General features: G+C 41.8%; 1 protein-coding gene across 1 annotated transcript in view; it reads left to right on the forward strand.

The window, feature by feature from the left end:
- The window catches only part of LOC111955507 (KH domain-containing, RNA-binding, signal transduction-associated protein 3-like), a 103,467-nt gene that overhangs the window by 74,242 nt on the left and 5,569 nt on the right, over positions 1-23,656 (forward strand). The window contains exons 2-3 of the mRNA XM_023975719.2: positions 1,123-1,250; positions 23,491-23,607. Coding sequence (XP_023831487.1) covers positions 1,123-1,250; positions 23,491-23,607 — 245 coding nt within the window. The remainder of the gene's footprint in view (positions 1-1,122; positions 1,251-23,490; positions 23,608-23,656) is intronic.

Genomic DNA, 23,656 nt, shown 5'->3' on the forward strand with positions numbered 1-23,656 from the left:
GCGGCCATTGCGAGTGTACCCATAGGAGCAAAGCAGGAAGTAAAATATGTGCTAAAATATGTGCTGTGATTTGTTGGTTCAACTCAACTGACATTACAAAAAATACATACCATTTCATGAGCCACATCAGTTAACATCATTTGAATTAACATTATACATACATTGCCATGGAAATGATTGCATCACAATACCAGGCAGCCATTGTGAGTGTACCAATTAGTTTACCAGTCAAATTGCCAGGGTTAGAAGTTCCAAGCCTGTTCTATTCATCCTAGTGTTATGTGTGCTTCTGCTGCCTTGTGGTCATTCCCCAAATTATTTTTAAATACAATAATATTGATGGTTATTTGATTTTAATGACGGTCTTCATCCATAACAGTTGGTTACACGGTTGTACGGTAATTGTAATTGTAGCCCTAGTAGGTAGTATATGTCCATAGATAATGTGTGTGTTTCTATTGAAGTCCTCCCTCCACTACCCCAGTTAAAGTGTCCACTGACCAATGCTAGCCTGAAGACTTTGGTTCTGCCCTTGGTCCCCTCCCTACCTGCCCCCCCCCCCTGGCCCCCCCTACATTACCATTTTATTGGCTCCTGAACACAGATGTTATCCATCTCATTGATCCTTCAAGGTTACATCTTCAAATACATCAAAGGCTACCTTCTAAACAGGAGGAACCATCACGCCCAATATTTTACATAACCTACAGATATACTTGCCTCCCTAATTATACATTTTCATGAGGAAAAACATGAAAGCTATTCAAATGTCTGGGAAAGTCAAATTTGATCTACCTACTATTATATTGCAAAATAATACAAACCAGACAGAGTGCTTCTTCCAATGGGCACGATGAATGACTATGATATGATTACAACCATATCCAGGTAAATTACAGCATTGCCAAAAGAGCCTATTTCACAGTTGACTGAGAAAGCAAAAAGGTGTGAGCCTGAGCGACAACAAACCAACTGGCAAACTGGCACCCGTAAATTATATTATTTCAGTTCAGCAAACTCCTGTGAGAAGATGGACAAACATCTTTTGATCCTTTGATCACTTTTTGTCTTAATCATTTATAGTCATTGGCTCTTATCTTGCTTTTATCTTTCTCCCTGTAGAAATTGAACAATTACAAAAAGATGAAGGAAAAGAAGAAAAAGAAGAGGAGAAGTTCATCGATGTTGTCATCAACAAGAACATGAAGCTGGGCCAGAAAGTGTTAATACCCGTCAAACAGTTTCCCAAAGTAAGTACTGCTGGATTTGGCTACATATTTTCAGATCGTACTGTGCAACTGCAAATAAAGAATGGTTTCTATTCAGTTAGCCTCTGTGATGTGTTTTCTTCTCCAAACATTTATTTTACGTATTTGTAACATTAGTGCAAATCACCTTTAATTTTAGAGAACCCCTCCCATTCTTCTGTTAGATGACATCCCGTCAGCTCTATGACCTTGGTCAATGATGTGTGTTCACATCTCCATGTGCTTGTCACTCTTTATGTTCCCTTATATGCTTTCCGTTTGATCCTGAGACAATGACTCACTACTGATGCATGTTTGAGGATGCTATTTCCTGCAGAGATGTCTAGGTTTAAATTGTTCTTGGTCTTTTTAATTTCTATCTAATTGCTTTTGGCACCTTGCATGTTTTCTTTGAAAAGACAAACTGGGGGAAAAAATATGCATGTCTATCGAGGACAAAGCAGATATATAACAATAGGATATACAGAGCGAAAGAAAAGAGAGAGGGAGAGACAGAGAGAGCACCTGCGCTTTCCTTTTTTTCTCGCTCCAGCAAATAGAAACAGAGCGTCTCACAGAGCCTCACACCTCTGAGTAACCTCCATGTGAAGATGAAACAGCCCATGCTGTTTGAGTAATAATGCTATGCTCCTCTAGCCATGTGATGAGAGCCCCTCAGCCCTCCGCTCTGAGACAAAGCTCCCAGCATCAGTATCAGCCTTTAATGGCGCCACACGGCAGCTACATGACAGCCGGCTCCCACAGGGACCCTAGTAGGGTGGCGGAGAAGCTAGCGTAAACGTGAGATGCCTCACTCAGGTGATGATGATGTCTTCACTCRGGCGTTCACCTCAGTCCTCTCTGAGAGTGGCTGTAGATGAATGACCTGGATTTCAGAGGACAGAAAGCTGCAGAAGGTTCAACAATCTGTGTTGACACACTATTCCCTATTTAGTGCACTACTTCTGTCGGTGCAAGATTTATGTCTTCTAGATAACCTGGTGAGASCTACATTTTGTCCCTTTCTAAAACAATTACAATGACATGTGTAATAAAGGGAGATGTAATGTCATCCATTAAAACATCTGTGTCACATAGGAGTGCAGCTAAACACATTTGCTTGGACAGCTTTTATAAGTGGGGCCGCTAATACGCTGTTTAGAGCCTCAACAAGCCACAGAAGGAAGACAAATTCAATTTGTTCAATCTGACAGGTAGCAATGGACTAGAGTGATCGCTCTGACTCCAATGGGTTTTGTCCCTGAACAACAGACATCACTTTTTGGTTTTCGCCACTGAAGTGGCTCGCTGCGTTTTCCAAAAGTGACCGTTTAGACTCATGTTCAGAAGGCTTAAATCCATCTTCGAAAACACAGCTTTTCTATCAATAGTATGAAACAGGCAAGGACACCATAGGGAAGGTTCCAGACGTTTGGTTTTCTAGAAACAAATTAATTATACTTTAGCTATTAAATTAAAGACCTAACACTCTTAAATTGGGCCGCTGGTTAAAAACTAGGTTAACCTGGATTATCATATTCACATAGCAGCACAGTTCATTGTCAGCCTAGCGGGTACTCATGCAATGATGGAGAATGGGTTATGCATGTGCAGTGGTTCCTCACTTAAAACTTTTGAGATTATGCCGTGACTGTTCGTGGTAGATCCTGGCAGATTGTGGTAAATTGCGTCATTCTGTCATCGCAAGGGGAAGTTAGAACTGTGGCACAAATTGACTATCTTTTCATAAATTAATGGAGGTTTGAATGTTTCAGTCCAAGAGTCTCTCTTCTCTGGCACTAGAGTCCTGCATCAGGCAAAAATAATGTTAGCAAGAAGTCCCGGAGTTGAGAGAACTTGGGTAAATACAATTACGCAATTACACTTGACATGTGAACTRAMGATTTTTGAAAAATAGGCACGGTGGGCATTTTGTTTCTTTCCCTCGAGAAACAGAAAATAAATATTCTAAATAWCAAACTGGCTGTATTTACCACAGTGTGAAAGAGTGATATCCCCTCCAAAGTATACAGTATACAGTGCATTCGGAAAGTTTTCAGACCCCTTGACTTTTTCCATGTTTTGTTACGTTACAGCCTTGTTCTAAAGCCTTATTGATTAAAAAAAATATGGGAAAATCATCATCTATATACACACAATACCCCATAATGATCAATCGAAAACAGTTTTTATATCAAAATAAAAGTAACAAGTCCGGGCTCTGGCTGGACCACTCAAGGACATTCAAAGACTTGTCCTGAAGCCACTCCTGTGTTGTCTTGGCTGTGTGCTTAGGGTCGTTGTCCTGTTGGAAGGTTAACCTTCAACCCAGTTTGAGGTCCTGAGAGCAGGTTTTCATGAAGGATCTCTCTGTACTTTGCTCTGTTCATATTTCCCTCAATCCTGACTAGTCTCCCAGTCTCTGCCGCTGAAAAACACCCCCACAGCATAAATCCAGCCACCACCATGCTTCACCGTAGGGATGGTGCCAGGTTTCCTCCAGACATGACGCTTGGCATTCAGGCCAAATAGTTCAATCTTGGTTTAATCAGACCAGAGAATCTTGTTTTCATGGTCTGAGAGTCCTTTAGGGGCCTTTTGGCAAACTCCAAGTGGGCTGTCGTGCCTTTTACTGAGGAATGGCTTCTGTCTGGCCACTCTACCATAAAGGCCTAATTAGTGGAGTGCTGTAGAGTTGGTTGTCCTTCTGGAAGGTTCTCCCATCTCCACAGAGGAACTATTGAGCTCTGTCAGAGTGACCATCGGGTTCTTTGTCAACTCTCTGACCAAGGCCCATACCCGATTGCTCAGTTTGGACAGGCGGCCAGCTCTAGAAAGAGCCTTGGTTGTTCCAAACTTCTTCCATTTAAGAATGGAGGCCACGTTGTTCTTGGGGACCTTCAAATCAAATGTATTTATATAGCCCTTCTTACATCAGCTGATATCTCAAAGTGCTGTACAATGCAGGTGTAGAAGCACGGTGGCTAGGAATAACTCCCTAGAAAGGCCAAAACCTAGGAAGAAACCTAGAGAGGAACCAGGCTATGAGGGGTGGCCAGTCCTCTTCTGGCTGTGCCCGGGTGGAGATTATAACAGAACATGGCCAAGATGTTCAAATGTTCATAAATGACGAGCATGGTCAAATAATAATAATCACAGTAGTTGTCGAGGGTGCAGCAAGTCAGCACCTCAGGAGTAAATGTCAGTTGGCTTTTCATATCGATCATTAAGAGTATTCTACTGCTTCTGCTCTCTAGAGAGTTGAAAACAGCAGGTCTGGGACAGGTAGCACATGCGGTGAACAGGTCAGGGTTCCATAGCCGCAGAACAGTTGAAACTGGAGCAGCCACATGGCCAGGTGGACTGGGGACAGCAAGGAGTCATCATGCAAGGTAGTCCTGAGGCATGGTCCTAGGGCTCAGGTCCTCCGAAGAGAGAAAGAAAGAGAGAAAGAGAGAGAGAAGTAGAGAGAGCATACTTAAATTCACACTGGACACCGGATAAGACAGGAGAAGTACTCCAGATATAACAAACTGACCCTAGCCCCCGACACATAAACAACTGCAGCATAAATACTGGAGGCTGAGACAGGAGGGGTCAGAAGACACTGTGGCCCCATCTGATGATGCCCAGGACAGGGCCAAACAGGAAGGATATAACCCCACCCACTTTGCCAAAGCACAGCCCCCACACCACTAGAGGGATATCTTCAACCACCAACTTACCATCCTGAGACAAGGCCGAGTATAGCCCACAAAGATCTCCGCCACGGCACAACCMAAGGGGGGGCGCCAACCTGAGCTCAATTTCGAGTCTCATAGCTAAGCGTCTGAATACTTATGTAAATAAGGTGTTTCTATTTTTGTTATTTTTAGCAAAAATGTTTTCGCTTTTTCATTATGGGGTATTGTGTATAGATTGGTGAGGATGTTTTATTTTATACATTTTAGAATATGTCATTAACGTAAGAAAATTTGGAATAAGTCAAGGGGTCTGAATACTTTCCTAGGGCACCTTAAAGGGAGTTTCTGAAAAACAGAGTCATTCTTTGCTGATGTGAAGAAGAAACTGAATGAAAGAGATTCCAGCGAGGTAGGGAGGGGAAAAACATTGCACATATTTTCAAGACCTGAGCTACTTAATTTGTATATGAAATGTACTAGTTTATTTAGGTAATTTAATATATTCGTTTAGGCTTGACCTAATTAGTAGGCTATTTTGCAGAATTAAGCTAAATATGTTAGCTGAGTGAGTCATTTGTGGCTTTGGATCAAAATAAATAAGTACCAACATTCTTTCTCATAGTCTTTAATAAAGACATGTTTTGACCAAGTTAATCTGCTCATGTTACGTGTGTTCAATTATTTGTGATATTGTGGTTACAATGAAGAATGTTAACAAAATAAATCAAATAAATCCTATTTGTAATGAATCATCAGATGCGTGTAACCTAATGGACAAAAAAGGGCAAACTTGCAATGTATTCAATGCTTAAGTATACTAAAGTTTCATATTTCTAACTCAACATCAAAGACCAGATTTGCTCTAACGAAAAATGCATCAACCCCTACAAATAAATAAATGTATTATAATCCAATAATTCAAACAAAAGTATCTGTAGCGAGAGGAGAGACTGCATGCTAAAGACAATCACAAAGAATGTGTCTTTAACCCTGCATTATAATAGAACTTGTTTTGAAAGCCAGGAATGAGTGAGTCACTCAGCCCTATGCTGTTCCTGCTTCTGTTGCTTGTTTGAGTGTTTGTTTAACCTACTGATTCTGTGATCACCAAGTCTCATGCATCCACAAAATGTTGGATAAAGCAGTTTCACAAATCCGTCTGTTTTTAAACTTTGCTATGCTGTATTCATTAGAACAGACTCTCTGGTATTACTTMTACTTTATTTAGTATTATTTACACTGTTCCAAACTGGCAGATAAATAATATTGTAATCTAACAGCACCTGTTTGTCATGCAACAGTATCTCTTGCACTTTTGACAATGATTTTACATGACGCCTAATTCACATGATATGCCTAAAATACTGATATCCACTAGGATAATAAAAAATAACATTTTTCCTTTTGATTATTTAATCTACCTACATCATGTTATTTCAAGTTATCCCTTTGGTGCACATGCAAAGTGATTTGGAGTTGTTGAACGGGACAAAATCTTTTACAATTGAATTTGAATTGACTGAATGATGAAGAAGATAGTGATTGAGTTTCGAACAATAGTGTAAGAATTGCTCTTCCCCTGTCCCGGGCGCACATTTAAAAAGAACAACTTTTTTTTTGTTCCTACTTTATCAGAAGAAGCTGTAACCGGACCGTAGCGTATTACTCACTAAAACTGTTGTTACACTGAATGGCTTTTGTTTTATTCTAAGACAAATGAACATGGTGTCTTATATTCCATTATATTCTTAAAATATATGTGTTGACAATGTGTGTATATGTATACAATTATGTGTATACAATATGTGTATACGCAAATTATGTCTGCTAAATTAACAAGTTGATGGTGAAGGCATGAAGCCTCCGCTACTAAGCACAGATAAAACATTATATCACATATTTTCAAGACCTGAGCTATTTAATGTAGGTGTTTTATTTATTACATTTACTTGTGGAATGTTCCCGAATAGATAACATCAATATAACTAATAATCTGGTGGCATTGGTAGAGAGTCAGGCGGAGAATGGAGTGAAAGTGCACTGTACTTGTAAGTACACAACAATGCTATTGACCAGGTGGAAGTGTTTTTAGCAGCCTTTCTAATTAATTGGATTTTTACAAGGCATGTCACTTCATCCATGTCTTTGCATAGCCCACCACATGCACTGTTTTCTAACCACATCTGGATGGATCCAAAACAAATTACTATGGGAATAAATATCACTGAATGATAGAAATATTGGAATAATGTAGGCTAATGCATTTGCAGCYAACAAATTGTTGCTTACTGAAACACCCAAAGTCATCCAATTGTTATAATAGGATTTGAAGCAATAGCTTACCCACGTGTGGTCAACTATTTCAGCACCGTTTCACGCTGCTCTGGGACAAGCATGGGTACTGGTCTTGATAAATCAATACTCCGTTTGGGTATTGGTTAGCCTACAATTAGGGTGTGGAAATGTTTGGATTATTTTGCTCTTCACTAGGAGTCGCTTAGGCCTACTCCCGACCGGTCACGTTGTACAGCGCATTACTTTCCGGAAACCCTGAGGCCTACATAGGCTACTGTGAAATGCATTTTTGTTTTTCTTGGTCTAAAAACACCATCATATTAATCAGTTTAATCCATCAAAATTTCTAGCAGTATAAACAGCACAACAAATACAATAATAATTCKGACCGACCGGCTCGATTCGGTCTTATGTAGCAACATTTTAAATGTTTTTTTAAAATATTGGATAAAAGTTGAGAAATGGGAAAGTATGGGAGTGTAATTCTGCTTTGAAAGTTGATGAACTTGTAACCTCACTTTTGGGAAAATGGCCTTTGAATGTTTTGGTACATACTGAAGAGCTCTTCTTTGTCTACACCCGTTCAGGCATCGTTCACACCCTCTCAAGCTTTAGCCCCACCCGTCTCTGTAAGGGTTGATCCGAGCATTCTGTCCTAACAACAGCAGTCAAGCACCCAAGCTAACTGGCTAACGTTGGCTAGCTACTTCCAGACACAAATGAGAGAACAACTCACTCTGACCATTTTACTCACCTTAGCAGAGCTGGTTAGGCTGTTTTTATGTTATCCAGAGCATTGGTGATTGCAACTGGGCTGATGGCAACAATTTACGCTTTTTTTGCCAGTGTTTACAGACACCGGCCATATTCAATGGGTGTTGAGCGTTCCTGTCAGTTATTCTGCGCTCTGGCACACTCAGATGAGAGTGCTCTTAAATTGGAGTAGATAGCCAGAGCGAATTTACCAGCTACGTCTATCAACAGCTGTCGTGTTGCAGTGACATCATGAACATTCTATTGAAATGGATACTTGCATAGTGGAGTCTATTGTTAAGACAGCTAAACAGTGAACCATAATCCTAAATCATGATGTTGAATCTGCAGGTAGCTAACCAACCAGGTTCAATGTTAGCTAGCTAACATGAGGCTATTACTAGCAAAGCAAATGGTTCTGAGATACAAATAATATTACTACACAGATCATACACATAACGTTAGCTAGCGAGACAGCTAATGTTAGCTACATTGGTTCCTCCTTTAAAAGTTGTGAGCTTGCACCACGGGACTTAGAGATACCCAGTGTCACGGCTTCATTGCTCCAGACCACCACAAGGGGGAGTTAGAGCACTCATTATGCATTTGGGTCCCAAGGTTTTTATATGACCAATCATATTGAGTGGTTCCAATGACGAATTTTGACGCGAGCCACCCTTGCCTTGTGGCATTCTTCAACAAAGATGGCTGACAAAACATTACGGTGGAACCAGATGTAAGTTGTTATAACGTCATAACGAGTCAAGCAAAAAATGTACAATTGAGAGTTAGTTAATGTAGAGACAAACGTTTTTGCATATTTCTTCGTCATGAAGTTAGTTTACGAAAATCGCTATTTAGCAAGTTATCTGACTAGCTAACATTAGCCAGCTAGCTAGTGTTAGGAGAWTTCATTTGTAATTCATGTTGTWTAATGTTTTAGGGACTCCTGAGAAAACCAGCAAACCAGGCTGTCGTCTTGTKAAACAGTGGATGTAAATAATCTAGCTAGCTGAAGCATTTACTGCAAATTGAATGTACAATTGTGTAATCTTGTCTTGCAATGCAGCTGAAGTAACATAGCTAGCTAACTATTTACTTGCTTATTGTGTAGCGAAGGAYAAAAATAACTGTATGCCTATGGATGTGTAGCTAGCTACGGTATGTAGCCAATCTGTGTATGGACCCTAAAACGTTAGGTTCTGAACCAATGTTCATACCAATCTATTAACCTCAGCTATCACAGTAGTTGTATCAACTTCAAATCTGAATGGCATTAATGAAGCCTATGGATAGAGTTGAATATAATAACTTTATTGTGCCAAGAATGCAAGTCCAATATACACATGTACTGTAGTTATTACCACGCATGAGATCCCCACATTGTAGCCTGTACATTGAATATATTCACTGATCATGTACAAATAAAGGTGCGGTTCAGGTATGAGTCTCTGAGACATTCTTTTTCAGTGATATCAAACGACTTGAATGATGCTGTGTCTGCCTTTGTATTAAAAGTATGCACTTCAACAGTGTTTACCACTCTTGCTCCTGGGACATCAATGATTACACATTGTAACTATGCAATAGACTAGAAACATGATTGATTTGTAATTCATATATATAGAGAAAAAAAGATGCATATCTATCTCCCTTCACCTGCAGTAATCTGAGGACACAGGATAGTATTTCAATGAGATACTTCATTTCAACCAGTGGAGAATGTGAAACGCTTTATTGGAAGAAGTTCATTATCCAGGTGTTATAAATACATAAATGCATTATAATTATGATAATTGTAATATTATAAATACAAGTTCAATCTGTACTTCAATGCACATATGGTGTTGTGCAATATAAAACAAGGAAGAAAGACGAGGTGGGAAGAGAGGTGTAGAAGGCAGAAAGGGAAAGAGGTAAGAACAGCGGCAGACAGCATATGATTCATGAATTACAGTGCTACCCTAATATTCTCTCAGTTCATCACAATTGCAGTGTCTCCTAACCAGCCTTGGGCCCCCAGTTGGCCAGAAAGTTATCTTAAGAGCGGGTGAGGTGGCGATGACGGGACTGGCTTCCTCTCTCACATCAAAACATACATGCAGACTAGTGACAAATAGAGAGAGAGCATGATTAAGCCTTGTTTTTTGAATATTTTAACACGGTCAGTCATCTGAAATCAGGAGGTGAAATTCAAAACTGACCTTGGATCATTAACTCTGGGACTACTACATCTCTGTCTGTATTTCAATGTAAAGCAACTCTTTAATAATACTTCCTGTTGACCCGACCAAGTGACATCTCACCTATGATCATGCTGTGCCCTTTGTGTCAGCCAGTTCAGATGCGGGAGGGGTTCACCAAAACAGCTGATATAACCTAGAGGATTTAGGGAGAAGGGGGAGAGGTATGAAGTGAAGAAGAGAGACTGTTATTGTGTGTGTGGTCTCACCTGGTGTCCACACTAAGTGGCTACAGAGTACTTTATGCTGAAAAACAGACACGAGGACAAACAATAGAAGATAATGTCAATAGAATATACTGTATGTGACGCAGACACCTATCGGAGTGTACCTGAAACATTTAAATATAGAGGGCTATGTGTCTCACCACTTGGTTATTGCAAGGCTAACAAACCCCCAGGGAAATCATGACTTGGCAGCAACAGATAGTCCAGTGAAAATGGCTGTGCATATGTGGTGTAAATCTGAAAACTAGCATCTGACATCTTAAGAGTTTTTAAATTAATGCATGTGCGACAGTTTCCATGTACAACAAGACAGGCAGAGATGGAGAAAAATAACACAGAACAGTTTAATTAACTCTGGTTATGGACACTTTTGCCACAGTAAAGCTTCCACGGCCTGTTCCTCGGACAGTGAACATCTGGCAATGTCTACATTTTCRACCCCTTGRTCAGCTCGCTCTCTGAAAGTAAAGAAAACAGCTTCTTTTTTATAGATATGAAAACAATAACTGAGATATGACCGTTAAATCTCAAGCAGCAGATGTCATTTTTAGGATACGTCAATACAGCCCAGTGCTGCTTACCTGAGATGCCATCTTCGTAGGTGTCCTCTTTGAATTCCTTTGTGTTGGAAAAAAGTTGCTTTCAGAACAATTATTTTTGATTGAATATAAAAAAAGTTTTGCTCTCGACAAAAAGACACAAATGTACCAAATCAAATCAAATCAAAGTTTATTTGTCTCGTGCGCAGAATGCAACAGGTGTAGTAGACCTTACAGTGAAATGCATATAACAATTTGCCGGTGAATATCTACACCTTCATACAAACGTGCTACTGTATTCAGAATTCTAGACGCACAACCGAAAATGCTACCATATCCTGCCAGCACGCCCACAAGCGAGCCACTCGGGAGCAGAATGATGACGCGTGGAAGAGGGAAAGGAGTGAGATTGGCACAGCAATCTGCAAGTTTGGGAGGAGAGCTAATAGCTGAACAATAGACTATTCAACCTTTACTAAAGAATAGTCTAATAACCGAGCTAGGTGTGAAAAGCCCCCCTCCTGTCGCAGACCAGATTTGCCCTAACGACCAAGGGGTAGCTTGCTACTCAACGTAATAAAGTAATGACTTTTCAAATAAGTTACCTTACACGTTATGTTGGCTGACAATTTGTTAGCTACGCTGTCCTTAGGAACCACATAGCATATCATTACAGCAGTATGTACCAGTATGTTAGCTGTCTATCTAACGTTAGTAGTGTAGCGACCCGCACAGACAGCTGTGTGTTATGTGTTAGGCTGGTAGGTGGTTGTGTTGTACTGACCAGTACCCAGTGTTCGCGGGGTCCGACATGCCAATAAACCTGCTATCTGCCAATCACGGGAATCCCTGGAATGTTCTGATGCCGGGCATCCTGGCGGTTGGCGGAGTGGCGTGGAGGGGGGTTGGGCAGGGGGATGGAGCATTGGAAGTTAAGACCAGGTTTAGCCTTTGTTCTCTCTCTTATGTCTGGCCTTCACAAGAGAAGGTCACGGTTGGCTTGTGGTTATCTTTCATTTATTTGGCGTGGGCTACGGCCAAACAGTAGCCTGTGAAAAGTTGGGTTAATAAAACGTCAATTCGTAAACTCAAGCCTCTGTCTGGACAACTGATCCTTTATGATCTAGTCAGGTCATTACAGTAGTTATACATCAAACTTGCCAGTATATTAACTATAGGCTGTCTAACTACCCAATGTTTATTGACTTGATTATTCTCGTCATTCTTAGCTTAGCTAAATGGTATAGTTGTTGTGCTTTCTCAATGGACATTCGGGTGCTTTCGTAAATTCGCTCTGGCTATCTATAGGCTGGACAATAGAACGAGCCAAAATTCACCCAAGGCTGAAAAACGGCTGAAGAACATTGGCTAAACTGGAACACTAGCGCGAGCCCGTAGCAAATTAATGGAATCGAACGTTCGCAGAGCCTGTTTTGACTGGAGTAATGCTTAGAATTCCATAAAAAATATATCTATTTTTATTTTATCACTACAATCTGTTCGTCGGACGAAACTTGTGAAGAAAGTAACCATCCGCACCTTGATGGTGTAAACTGTGCTTATGGCTGCGTAATGAAAAAGTAGGGGAAAAATGAACATGTCGGACTATTTCTGGTCTAGCAATCGATGACAAATGAGCTCGCTGCCCAGACTTACATCATAACAAAGAGGGGATTCTCCTGATTAAAATGGTGCCCGTGTAACAGTTTTGCTTCCGTCCCTCTTCTCGCCCCTATCTTGGCTTGAACCAGGGACCCTCTGCACACATAGACAACAGCCACCCTCGAAGCATCGTTACCCATCGCTCCACAAAAGCCACGGCCCTTGCAGAGCAAGGGGAACAACTACTTCAAGGTCTCAGAGCGAGTGAAATCACCGATTGAAATGCTATTAGCGCGCACCCCGCTAACTAGCTAGCCATTTCACACCGGTTACACCCGAGTTGAAAAAAATCTAAATATACACATTGCGAGATATTTGGCGAAATAGACAGACATGCCTATATTTCCCCCATAGGATGGGAAGAACGCAGAGTTCCAATATTATTTTTGTTGTTTACATTTGGTTGCTTACATTTTAACTGTAAAACAATGTGAGCAGGTCTCATTGCCAACAATAGCGAAGCAGGCATTGTGACGTTGAACAATAAGCTGGGAATAGAACGTTCGGGAAGGCGAGTTGTTGCCACTGTGCTCAATAGAACTAATAAAGGCTGGCAGGGAGAAAAATGCACAAAAATAAGGCCTGTTTTTTCGTAATTACTTCAAAACGACGGCAAACAGCTGGGAATTATGGTCATATTATGAAACTGGCCTCCACGGCAGATGCAATGAACTAGTTTTTATCAGAAAAGAACGTTGTTAAAAATGTCATGTGTCCAGCCTACTATCTACATGGATTTCAGAGCACTTTCATCTGAGTGTACCAGAGCACAAAATAATTACTTTACGAGTGCTCAACACCCGTTGAATATGGCCAGTGTCAGTAAACGTTGGAAAAAAGCGCAATTAAATTGTTTCCAGCAGCACATTTACAGTCACCAATGCTCTGGTTAACACGAAAACTGGCTAACCAGCTCTGCTTGGGCGAGTAAAATGGTCAGAAAGGTCTCATTTGTGTCTGGAAGTAGCTAGCCAACATTAGCTTGGGTGCTTGACTGCCGTTGTAAGGCCAGAACGCTCAAATCAACCCTACTCCTCGGCCCGAACGTCCAGTGTGTGCTCCGAGAGCAAAACGGTCTGAATTTACAAACGGACAATTTCTCTTTGAATGGAAAAACCACAATATTAATCAAATGAATTAAGACAAATTTCTTMAAATCAATCCCATATACTATGTTATTACAAAAAATGTTTTAAATTCTCAGGTAATGCCAATACGGAATACTATCAAATGTATCTCAAAGATGCCCTCCGGTGGTCAAACTAGCAATAACTTGCAGTAACAGAAGAAATGGCTGAGAATGAAATTACGTGCCACAGAATGCTGCAGCAGCACGCAGGGTGTGCTGCAGTATGATGCAACTTATAAAAGATGAACCACTGTAGCTAGCTAACAGTACACTTTAACTTGAAATGAAAATGACTTTCTGACAAAATTAGAAACGTGTAATATCTGAAAATGTTACTAACTAGACTATCTTACCTGTATACATGCATGGACGCTTTTCCCTCTCTGTCACGGGTGCCATGGTTGCCCTTAGTTTGAAGATGTAATCCGGAGACAGGTGTTTTCTTCATCTCCTTAACTGTCATACTATAATTCCACTGATTTCAAACCTCGGTCCTCCAGAAAGTGGAGAGCAACACTTATGCAATTCTATTACGCGATATATATATATAAAAAGCTGTGTTAGATAGGATTACCTATACATACTGACCAGCTCAAATAGACAGAAGCATGGCAGACCAATCTGAACTCATCTCTTGGCATGTCCAGCCCACTCATTATCTCAGCCAATCATGGCTAGCGGGAAGGTTGCTGACTTTTTCTGTGGCTAAACCAACTAGGCTCGTAATTTAACCATTTTATTCATATTTACAGATGGCATACAAGTTTGTTATTAAGGCACATGAAAGTTCACATGTTCCAGTAGGCATTTCTGCAAAAACACGCATTTAGATTTAAAAAAAAGTTTACATTCAAATGGCTCTCCTGTGAAGTAGTGACGCATGACAAGTCACAATTTACAAATAAATTATAATCAATCCCATATAGTCTGTTCTAACAAAAACATCTCTAGTACAGCTAATACTGAAAACAGTCAAATGCATTTGTGAATTMAATCGTTTTAGCCGACATGTTGTGGTTTATTAATTGTTTAATTATTCAAGGCTCCCTTTCTATTTCGTTTTATAGCTGAAATGCATGACTGTAATTAAACACACGGATGTCTTGTATGCTGTGTGATGACATGCACAAAGGAATGAATGACTGAGTGATATACTGTATATTGAAGTAGTACTTTATGCCAATAAGTCAGTTAGGCTAAAACAGCTACGGTCAACAGGACTCTCAGGCCTCCAGCTCCATGTTATTTCAATAACTTAGCTTCTCAAAGATGCCCTCTGGTGGTCCAACTAGCATTAATGGCAACAATGGCTGACAGCAAAATACGATGACGTCATGCATTTCAACGTGCCATACCATTCCGCAGCACCTAGCAAGCTGTGCTGCAGTATGACACAACTTTTAAAGGAAGAGCCACTGTTTGCTTGTTATTATACCAATTTGCATCTAGAAAACAGAGTAATCCCTTGTAGTTTTACAGTATTAGTGTTGCTGTGAGATTGGCTTAGAAGTGATTTATGTGTAAGCGAAGAGAGGACTGCAGCCCACATCACTGCATGCGCCACCAAAATGTTCCCCTTGTGTCACTGGTGCCACTAACTTTTAAGACTCGCACACATCTCACTAAATGTGGATCTAGCGTTCCTCTGCCGATCCTTCAGTGCGCTGTGTTTAAGGAACCACCCGCTGTAGACTTCTGATTGACGTCATTTTTCACTTGATTCTACATGTAAAATCGGTGCACACTTGGTTCGCAAAGCAGTTCTCTTTGCTGATCTGTTTGACACTTTTTTGTTTGCTACATGATTCCATCTGTGTTATTTCATAGTTTTGATGGCTTCRCTATTATTCTACAATGTAGAAAAAAAGTAAAAAATAAAGAAAAACCCTTGAATAAATAGGTGTTCTAAAACTTTTGACCGGTAGTGTACGTGCACCCCGTCATACATCTTTTTCTATAAGTCACCCCAGGCCATTAGAAAGGTGTAAGGAGCTCCACTGGTACATTGCTAGTTTAGGCTGTGGTTCTGTTGCTCTGTTTCTGTCTTCTCTGTGTATGTGGTTCTGTTGCTCTGTTTCTGTCTTCTCTGTGTCTGTGGTTCTGTTGCTCTGTTGTTTCTGTCTTCTCTGTGTCTGTGTTTCTGTTGCTCTGTTGTTTCTGTGCCTTACCCCCTTTTTCCCTGTGTCTGTGGTTCTGTTTGCTCTGTTGTTTCTGTCTTCTCTGTGTCTGTGGTTCTGTTGCTCTGTTGTTCTTGTCTTCTCTGTGTCTGTGGTTCTGTTGCTCTGTTGTTTCTGTCTTTCTTGTGTCTGTGGTTCTGTTGCTCTGTTGTCTGTCTTCTCTGTGTCTGTGGTTTCTGTTGCTCTGTTGTTTCTGTCTTCTCTGTGTCTGTGGTTTCTGTTGCTCTGTGTTCTGTCTTTCTCCTGTGTTTCTGTTGCTCTTGTTGTTTTCTGTTTCTCTCTGTGTTTCTGTTTGCTCTGTTGTTTCTGTCTTTCTCTGTGTCTGTGTGTTTCTGTTGCTCTGTTGTTTCTGTCTTCTCTGTGTCTGTGTTTCTGTTGTCTCTGTTGTTTCTGTCTTCTCTGTGTCTGTGTTTCTGTTGCTCTGTGTTTCTGTCTTCTCTGTGTCTCTGTATCTTTGTGTCTGTCTCTGTGTCTGTCTCTCCTCTCTCCTGTGTCTGTCTCTGCGTCTCTCCCCTCCTCTGTATCTCTGCTTGTCTGTGTCTCTGTATCTTTGTGTCTGTCTCTGTGTCTGTTCTCTCTCTTCCTGTGTCTGGCTCTGCGTCTCTCCCTCCTCTGTGTCTCTCTTTGTCTCTGTATCTCTGCTTGTCTCTGTCTGTGTCTCTATCTTTGTGTCTGTCTCTGTGTCTGTCTCTCCTCTGTCCTGTGTTTGTCTCTGCGTCTTCCCCTCCTCTGTGTCTCTCTTCGTCTCTGTGTCTCTTCCCTCATCTGTGTCTTTCCGTGTGTCTGTCTCTCCTCTCTCCTGTGTGTCTCTGTCTCTGTGTCTCTCCCCTCCTCTTTGTCTCTCCTAGAAAACGGCTGAAATGATTTATTCTTCTGCTGTTGGCTCGGTCTGTCCTGTGTCTTCAGCAGAATCGCCGCATGCTGGATTTTTCTAAACACACCTCTCCTCTCGCAGTGCAACACACACACACACACACACACACACACACACACACACACACACACACACACACACACAACACACACACACACACACACACACACACACACACACACACACACACACACACACACACACACACACACCACACACACTCTCTCCCTCTAGCACAGCACAGGCTAGCAGTACAGTAATACATTCAGGAAATGATGAAAAGATGTCAGATGTTGGTCCGCCCCACCCCTTATGTAGCTGTGATTAATCATAGATCCGTTCCTACTGTTTGGTGTCCTCTGACTTTTTCTTAACCCGCTATCACTCTACCTGCTATCTCCATCCCTGCCTGTTTCCAAATAGGTTATTTGTGTCCCCCATAGGAGAACCTTTTTGGTTCCAGGTAGAACTCTTTGGTCTATGTAGACTCTCTGTGGAAAGAGTTCTACATGAAACCTTAAAGAGTTCTACTGGAACTGAAAGGGTTTTTACCTGAACCAAAAAGGGTTCTACTATGGGGACAGCCGAAGAACCCTTTTAGTTTCTAGATAGCACCTTTTTTTCCTAAGAGTGTTGTGTGTGTGTGTTTGTGTGTGTTTGTGTGTGTGTGTGTGTTGTGTGTGTGTGTGTGTGTGTGTGTGTGTGTGTGTGTGTGTGTGTGTGTGTGTGTGTGTGCCTGCTTGTTTTTATTTATATATATTTTTTTTTTTACACCTTTATTTAACCAGGTAGGCCAGTTGAGAACAAGTTCTATTTACAACTGCGACCTGGCAAGATAAAGCAAGAAGTGCGACAAAAACAACAACACAGAGTTACACATGGGATAAACAAACGTACAAATAGAAAAAAACTATATACAGTGTGTGCAAAGGAGGTAAGGAGGTAAGGCAATAAATAGGCCATAGTGACGAAGTAATTACAATTTAGCAATTTACACAGGAGTGATAGATGTGCAGATGAGGATGTGCAAGTATAAATACTGTGTGGCAAAGAGCAGAAAAACAAATATGGGGATGAGGTAGGTAGTTGGTTGGATGGGCTATTTACAGATGGGCTGTGTACAGCTGCAGCGATCGACAGCTGACGCTTCAAGTTAGTGAGGAGATATAAGTCTCCAACTTCAGTGATTTTTGCAATTCATTCCAGTTATTGGCAGCAGAGAACTGGAAGGAAAGGCAGCCAAAGGATGTTGCTTTGGGTATGACCAGTGAAATATACCTGCTGGAGCGCGTGTTGCAATGGTGACCAGTGAGCTGAGATAAGGCGGAGCTTTACCTAGCAAAGACTTTATAGATGACCTGGAGCCAGTGGGTCTGGCGACGAATATGTAGCGAGGGCCAGCCAACGAGAGCATACAGGTCGCAGTGGTGGGTAGTATATGGGGCTTTGATGACTAAACGGATGGCACTGTGATAGACTGCATCCAATTTGCTGAGTGGAGTGTTGGAGGCTGTTTTGTAAATGACATCGCCGAAGTCAAGGATCGGTAGGATAGTCAGTTTTACGAGGGTATGTTTGGCAGCATGAGTGAAGGAGGCTTTGTTTGCGAAATAGGAAGCCGATTCTAGATTTAATTTTGGATTGGAGATGCTTAATGTGAATCTGAAAGGAGAGTTTACAGTCTAGCCAGACACCTAGGTATTTATAGTTGTCCACATATTCTAAGTCAGAACCGTCCAGAGTAGTGATGCATGTGTGTGTGTAACCAAAATTAAAGCAGTGGTTCTAGCCAACACATGATTAAGAGGCGGCTGTTCAGCTCTCATGTGGGCCATCACTATCAGTGCCAGGCAGCACAGTCCCCTCCTAGTCCCCATCCAGAGACAGTAATGGACCCACACTGCAGAAGTTAAGGACTGGGTTCAGATTACTGTTGTTGTTGAGGTAAATAGATTAGAGATATAAAAGCTGAAAGCTCTGTTAATGACCACAGGCCCCACTCAGACTATGGTTACGTCCCATTACATCCTTTTCCCTTTATAGTGCTCTACTTTCTGGTCAAAAGTAGCGCACTATAAAGGGAATATGGGTGCCATTTGGGATGCAGAACATTTATATCTAATTCTAAACACCCATTGAAGAATGGCAAGACTGATATGTCCTGTAAAACAGAGCGGTGAACACAGAATGTGGGTTAGAGAGGTTTTAGTTTGCATTAGTAGACAGGGCGATGTCAAGATTAAATCTCTGACATTTCGAGGCCTTAAACAGATTAAATCCAAGGCAAATATCTTTGATCTGTCTGTAAATAGCGAGCCTTTAATAAAAGCACCAAATCAACAGCATCCCATAGCGCAGCACCAAAAAAGCATGTGATATGCTGCCTGACTGACTGTCATCCCTCCTGTTATTTGTCTGAATTAAATGACCTCCTTTTACGGAATGGTCATTTTTTTTAAACTAAAAACATATTTAACTTTCTCATGCTTGACCATTGTTTACAATACATGATATATTCCCCCCTGAATATAACAGGTGCAAACGTTGGACTTCCAGATACCATTGGCACCTTTTATGAAGCTTCACCATCTGCAGACATCCTACTATGTACTATTGTAACGAGTGGAATTTAACTGGTGTTAGCATATGTGAAGGCCTCTGTACGAGAGCACTAGTGAAACTGACAACATAGGGCCATATGGCCTGAGTTCACCTGAGTGCACTGCCTGAAACTGATCATTGCAATGCCAGTTACTGACCATTGCAACGACAGTTATTGACTATGGCAACTACAGTTAATGACCATGGCAACGACAGGTGAGAGAATAACAGGCAGGAGACATAAGAGCCATAGGTGAGTTGTAGAACAAAATAGGGCTGTTTTTTTGTCTCTCCTGTCTGCTAATTAATGACCCAGGGAGATGTAGGAGACAGCTGTATAACTCACCGTTAAAGGGAGAGAGATGGTGAGCAGAAGAAAACTAGCTCTGTACTCGGTACCCTCTATCTCTCTCTCTACCTGCTCTCTCTCTCTACCTCTCTACCTGCTCTCTCTCTCTACCTCTCTACCTGCTCTCTCTCTCTACCTCTCTACCTGCTCTCTTTCTCTCTCTACCTGCTCTCTTTCTCTCTCTCCCTGCTCTCTTTCTCTCTCTACCTGCTATCTCTTCTCTCTCTACCTGCTCTCTCTTCTCTCTCTCCTGCTCTCTCTCCTCTCTAACCTGCTCTCTCTCTACCTCTCTCTGCTCTCTCTCTGTCTACCTCTTTTCTAGCTCTCTCTCTCTCTCTCCTCTCTCTTCCTCTCATTTCGTCTCTCCTTACCTCTCTCTCCTGCTACTCTCTCTCCTCCTCTCTCTAACTGCTCTCTCCTCTCTACCTCTCTACCTGCTCTCTCTCTCTACCTCTCTACCTGCTTCTCTCTCTACCTCTCTACCTGCTGCTCTCTGCTCTCTCTACCTCTCTACCTGCTCTCTCTCTCTACCTCTCTACCTGCTCTCTCTCTCTCTACCTCTCTCCACCTGCTGCTCTCTCTCTACCTCTTACTGCTCTCCTTCTCCTCTCTACCTGCTCTCTTTCTCTCTCTACCTGCTCTCTTTCTCTCTCTACCCTGCTCTCTTTCTCTCTCTACCTGCTCTCTCTCTCCTCTCTACCTGCTCTCTTCTCTACCTCTCTACCTGCTCTCTCTCTACTCTCTACCTGCTCTCTCTCTACCTCTCTACCTGCTCTCTCTCTACCTCTCTACCTGCCTCTCTCTCTACCTCTCTACCTGCTCTCTCTCTACCTCTCTACCTGCTCTCTCTCTACTCTCTCCTGCTCTCTCTCTCTACCTCTCTACCTGCCTCTTCTACCTCTTCTACCTCTCTACCTCTCTACCTCTCTCTCTACCTCTCTACCTCTCTACCTCTCTACTCTCTACCTCTCTCTCTACTCTCTACCTCTCTACCTCTCTACATCTCTACCTCTCTCACCTCTCTTACCTCTCTCCTTACCTCTCTACCTCTCTCTCTCTACCTCTCTACCTCTCTCTCTACCTCTCTACCTCTCTACCTCTCTCTCTACCTCTCTACCTCTCTAACCTCTCTCTCTACCTCTCTCCTCTCTACCTCTCTCTCTACCTCTCTACCTCTCTCTTCTACCTCTCTACCTCTACTCTTCTCACCTTCTACCTCTCTACCTCTCTCTACCCTCTCTCTCTACCTCTCTACCTCTTCTCTACCTCTCTACCTCTCTCTCACTCTCTCTCTACCTCTCTACCTCTCTACCTCTCTCTCTACCTTCTACCTCTCTACCTTCTTCTATCTCTACCTCTCTACTCTCTCTCTACTCTCTCTCTACCTCTCTCTCTACCTCTCTACCTCTCTACCTCTCTACCTCTCTACCTCTCTCTCTACCTCTCTCTCTACTCTCTCTCTACCTCTCTACCTCTCTAACTCTACTTCTACCTCTCTACCTTCTCTACTCTCTCTCTCTCTCTCTACTCTCTCCTCTCTACTCTCTCTCTACCTCTCTACCTCTCTACCTCTCTACCCTCTCTACCTCTCTACCTCTCTACTCTCTCTCTACCTCTCTACCTCTCTACCTCTCTACCTCTCTACCTCTCTACTCTCTACCTTCTACCTCTCTACCTCTCTCTCTACCTCTTACCTCTTCTCTTACCTCTCTACCTCTCTCTCTACCTCTCTACCTCTCTCTCTACTCTCTCTCTACCTCTCTACCTCTCCTCTCTCTCTCTACCTCTCTACCTCTCTCTCTACCTCTCTCTCTACCTTCTCTACCTCTCTACCTTCTCTACTCTACCTCTCCTACCCTCTCTACCTCTCTCTCTACCTCTCTACCTCTTCTACCTCCTACCTCTCTACTCTGCTCTCTACCTCTCTACCCTCTCTACCTCTCTACTCTCTCTCTACTTCTACCCCTCTACTCTCTCTTTAATCCTACTCTCTCTACCTCTCTCCTCCACCTCTCTACCTCTCTCCTCTACCTCTCTCTCACCTCTCTCTCTACCTCTCTCTTCTACCTCTCTCTCTATCTCTATCCTCTCTCTTCTCTCTCTCCTCTCTCTCTCTCTCTCTCTTCTTCTCTCTCTCTCTCTCTCTCTCTCTCTCTCTCTCTCTCTCTCTCTCTCTCTCTGTGGTAACATAGACATAGATCGGCAACATGGGTATTGTATAAAACTTGATAAGTTGAATATAAAAATATTGTCCTATAAATGAACCTGACCGTGTCAAACGCTTAGACTCTTAATTTCACATAATGCTGTATAATTGGAAGGATTATGTATGTTAGTTGTCTAAGGCAAGAATGCTGTATTGCGTCTCAATGGCACCTTTTTCCCTATATAGTGCACTACGTTTTACCCTATGGGCCCTGGTCAAAAGTAGTGCACTCTATAGAGAATAGGGTGCCGTTTAAAAGAAAACAAATGACATTTTTATTTGTCAAATGCGCTGAATACAACAGGTGAAATGCTTAATTACAAGCCAGTAAGTTACTTAACCAACAACGCAGTTCAAGAAATGGAGTTAAGAAATATTTACTAAGAAACGAAAGTAAAATGGAATAGAAAGTAACACAAAAATAACAATAATAAGGTTATATACAGGGGGTACCGGTACCTAGTCAATGTGCGGGGGTACAGGTTAGTCCAGGTAATTTGTATATGGTTAGAGGGTAGAGTAACTATACATACAAAAGAATAAACAGCGAGTAGCAGCAGTGTAAAAACAAAGCAGTTTGAGGGGGGGGGGGGGGGGGGGGGTGTCAATGTAAATAGTCCGGGTAGGCATTTGATTAATTGTTCAGTAGCCTTATGGCTTGGGGGTAGAAGCTGTTAAGGAGCCTTTTGGACCTAGAGTTGGTGCTCCGGTACATTTGGGACACACACCTGGATATGGTTGAAATAACAGTGTTACGGAGACTCAGCGCTACTATAAAAGATGTCAAATAAAATAGGGATCAGTAAAACATTTTACTCTTGTCAAATGCTAATAATTCTTGCTTGATTTTTGTACTATTTCAACCTGACCATCCACACTCTGAGCCTCCTCATTTCACATAATGCTGTTATAATTGTAAGGATTATGTGTGTTAGTTGTCAAAGGCAGAAAGATTGCAGTCAGAGTGCAGTATGACTGCAGTATGCTGCAAATACCGCATTTAATATATATATATATTTTTTACTGCAGTCATTTTGGAGTGTAACTGCAGTACACTGCAGTATTCTGACGTATTCTTTAATTTCTGAAATCCAAAATACCAGTCGGCTGCAGTTACTGCAATTTTACTTCAGTTTCAAAATGGCAATCTTTTTTTTGTATGGGAAATGGCATCCCTTTCCCTATATAGTGCACTACGTTTGACCTTATGGCCCCGGTCAAAAGTAGTGCACTATATATGGAATGGGGTCCCATTTGGTATATACCCCTGGACATGGCTGAGATAACAGTTTTATGGAGACAGTGCTACTAGGAAGATAGTTCTCATGTCAACCCAAATACGGATTACTTACATTTTGTACTCTTGTCAATTGCAACAATTCTTGTTTATATTTAATCAAAAGCAGACTGTTTGAACCAAAATGTGATTGACATACAACTGTTTTTGTCTTTATCTCATCAGCACAGTTACTCATTAAGCTTCTCTGCTTGTGTTTCTGTTTTAGTTTAACTTTGTGGGCAAACTGCTGGGTCCACGCGGGAACTCACTAAAGAGACTACAGGAAGTCACGCTCACTAAGATGTCCATTCTGGGGAAAGGGTCAATGAGAGACAAAGAGAAGGTAACAGCCAAGTCTTTCTCTCCTTCTCTCTAACAATCAAACATTCCTC

Source organism: Salvelinus sp. IW2-2015, linkage group LG31 (genome assembly GCF_002910315.2).
Source record: "Salvelinus sp. IW2-2015 linkage group LG31, ASM291031v2, whole genome shotgun sequence".
Lineage (NCBI taxonomy): Eukaryota > Metazoa > Chordata > Actinopteri > Salmoniformes > Salmonidae > Salvelinus > Salvelinus sp. IW2-2015.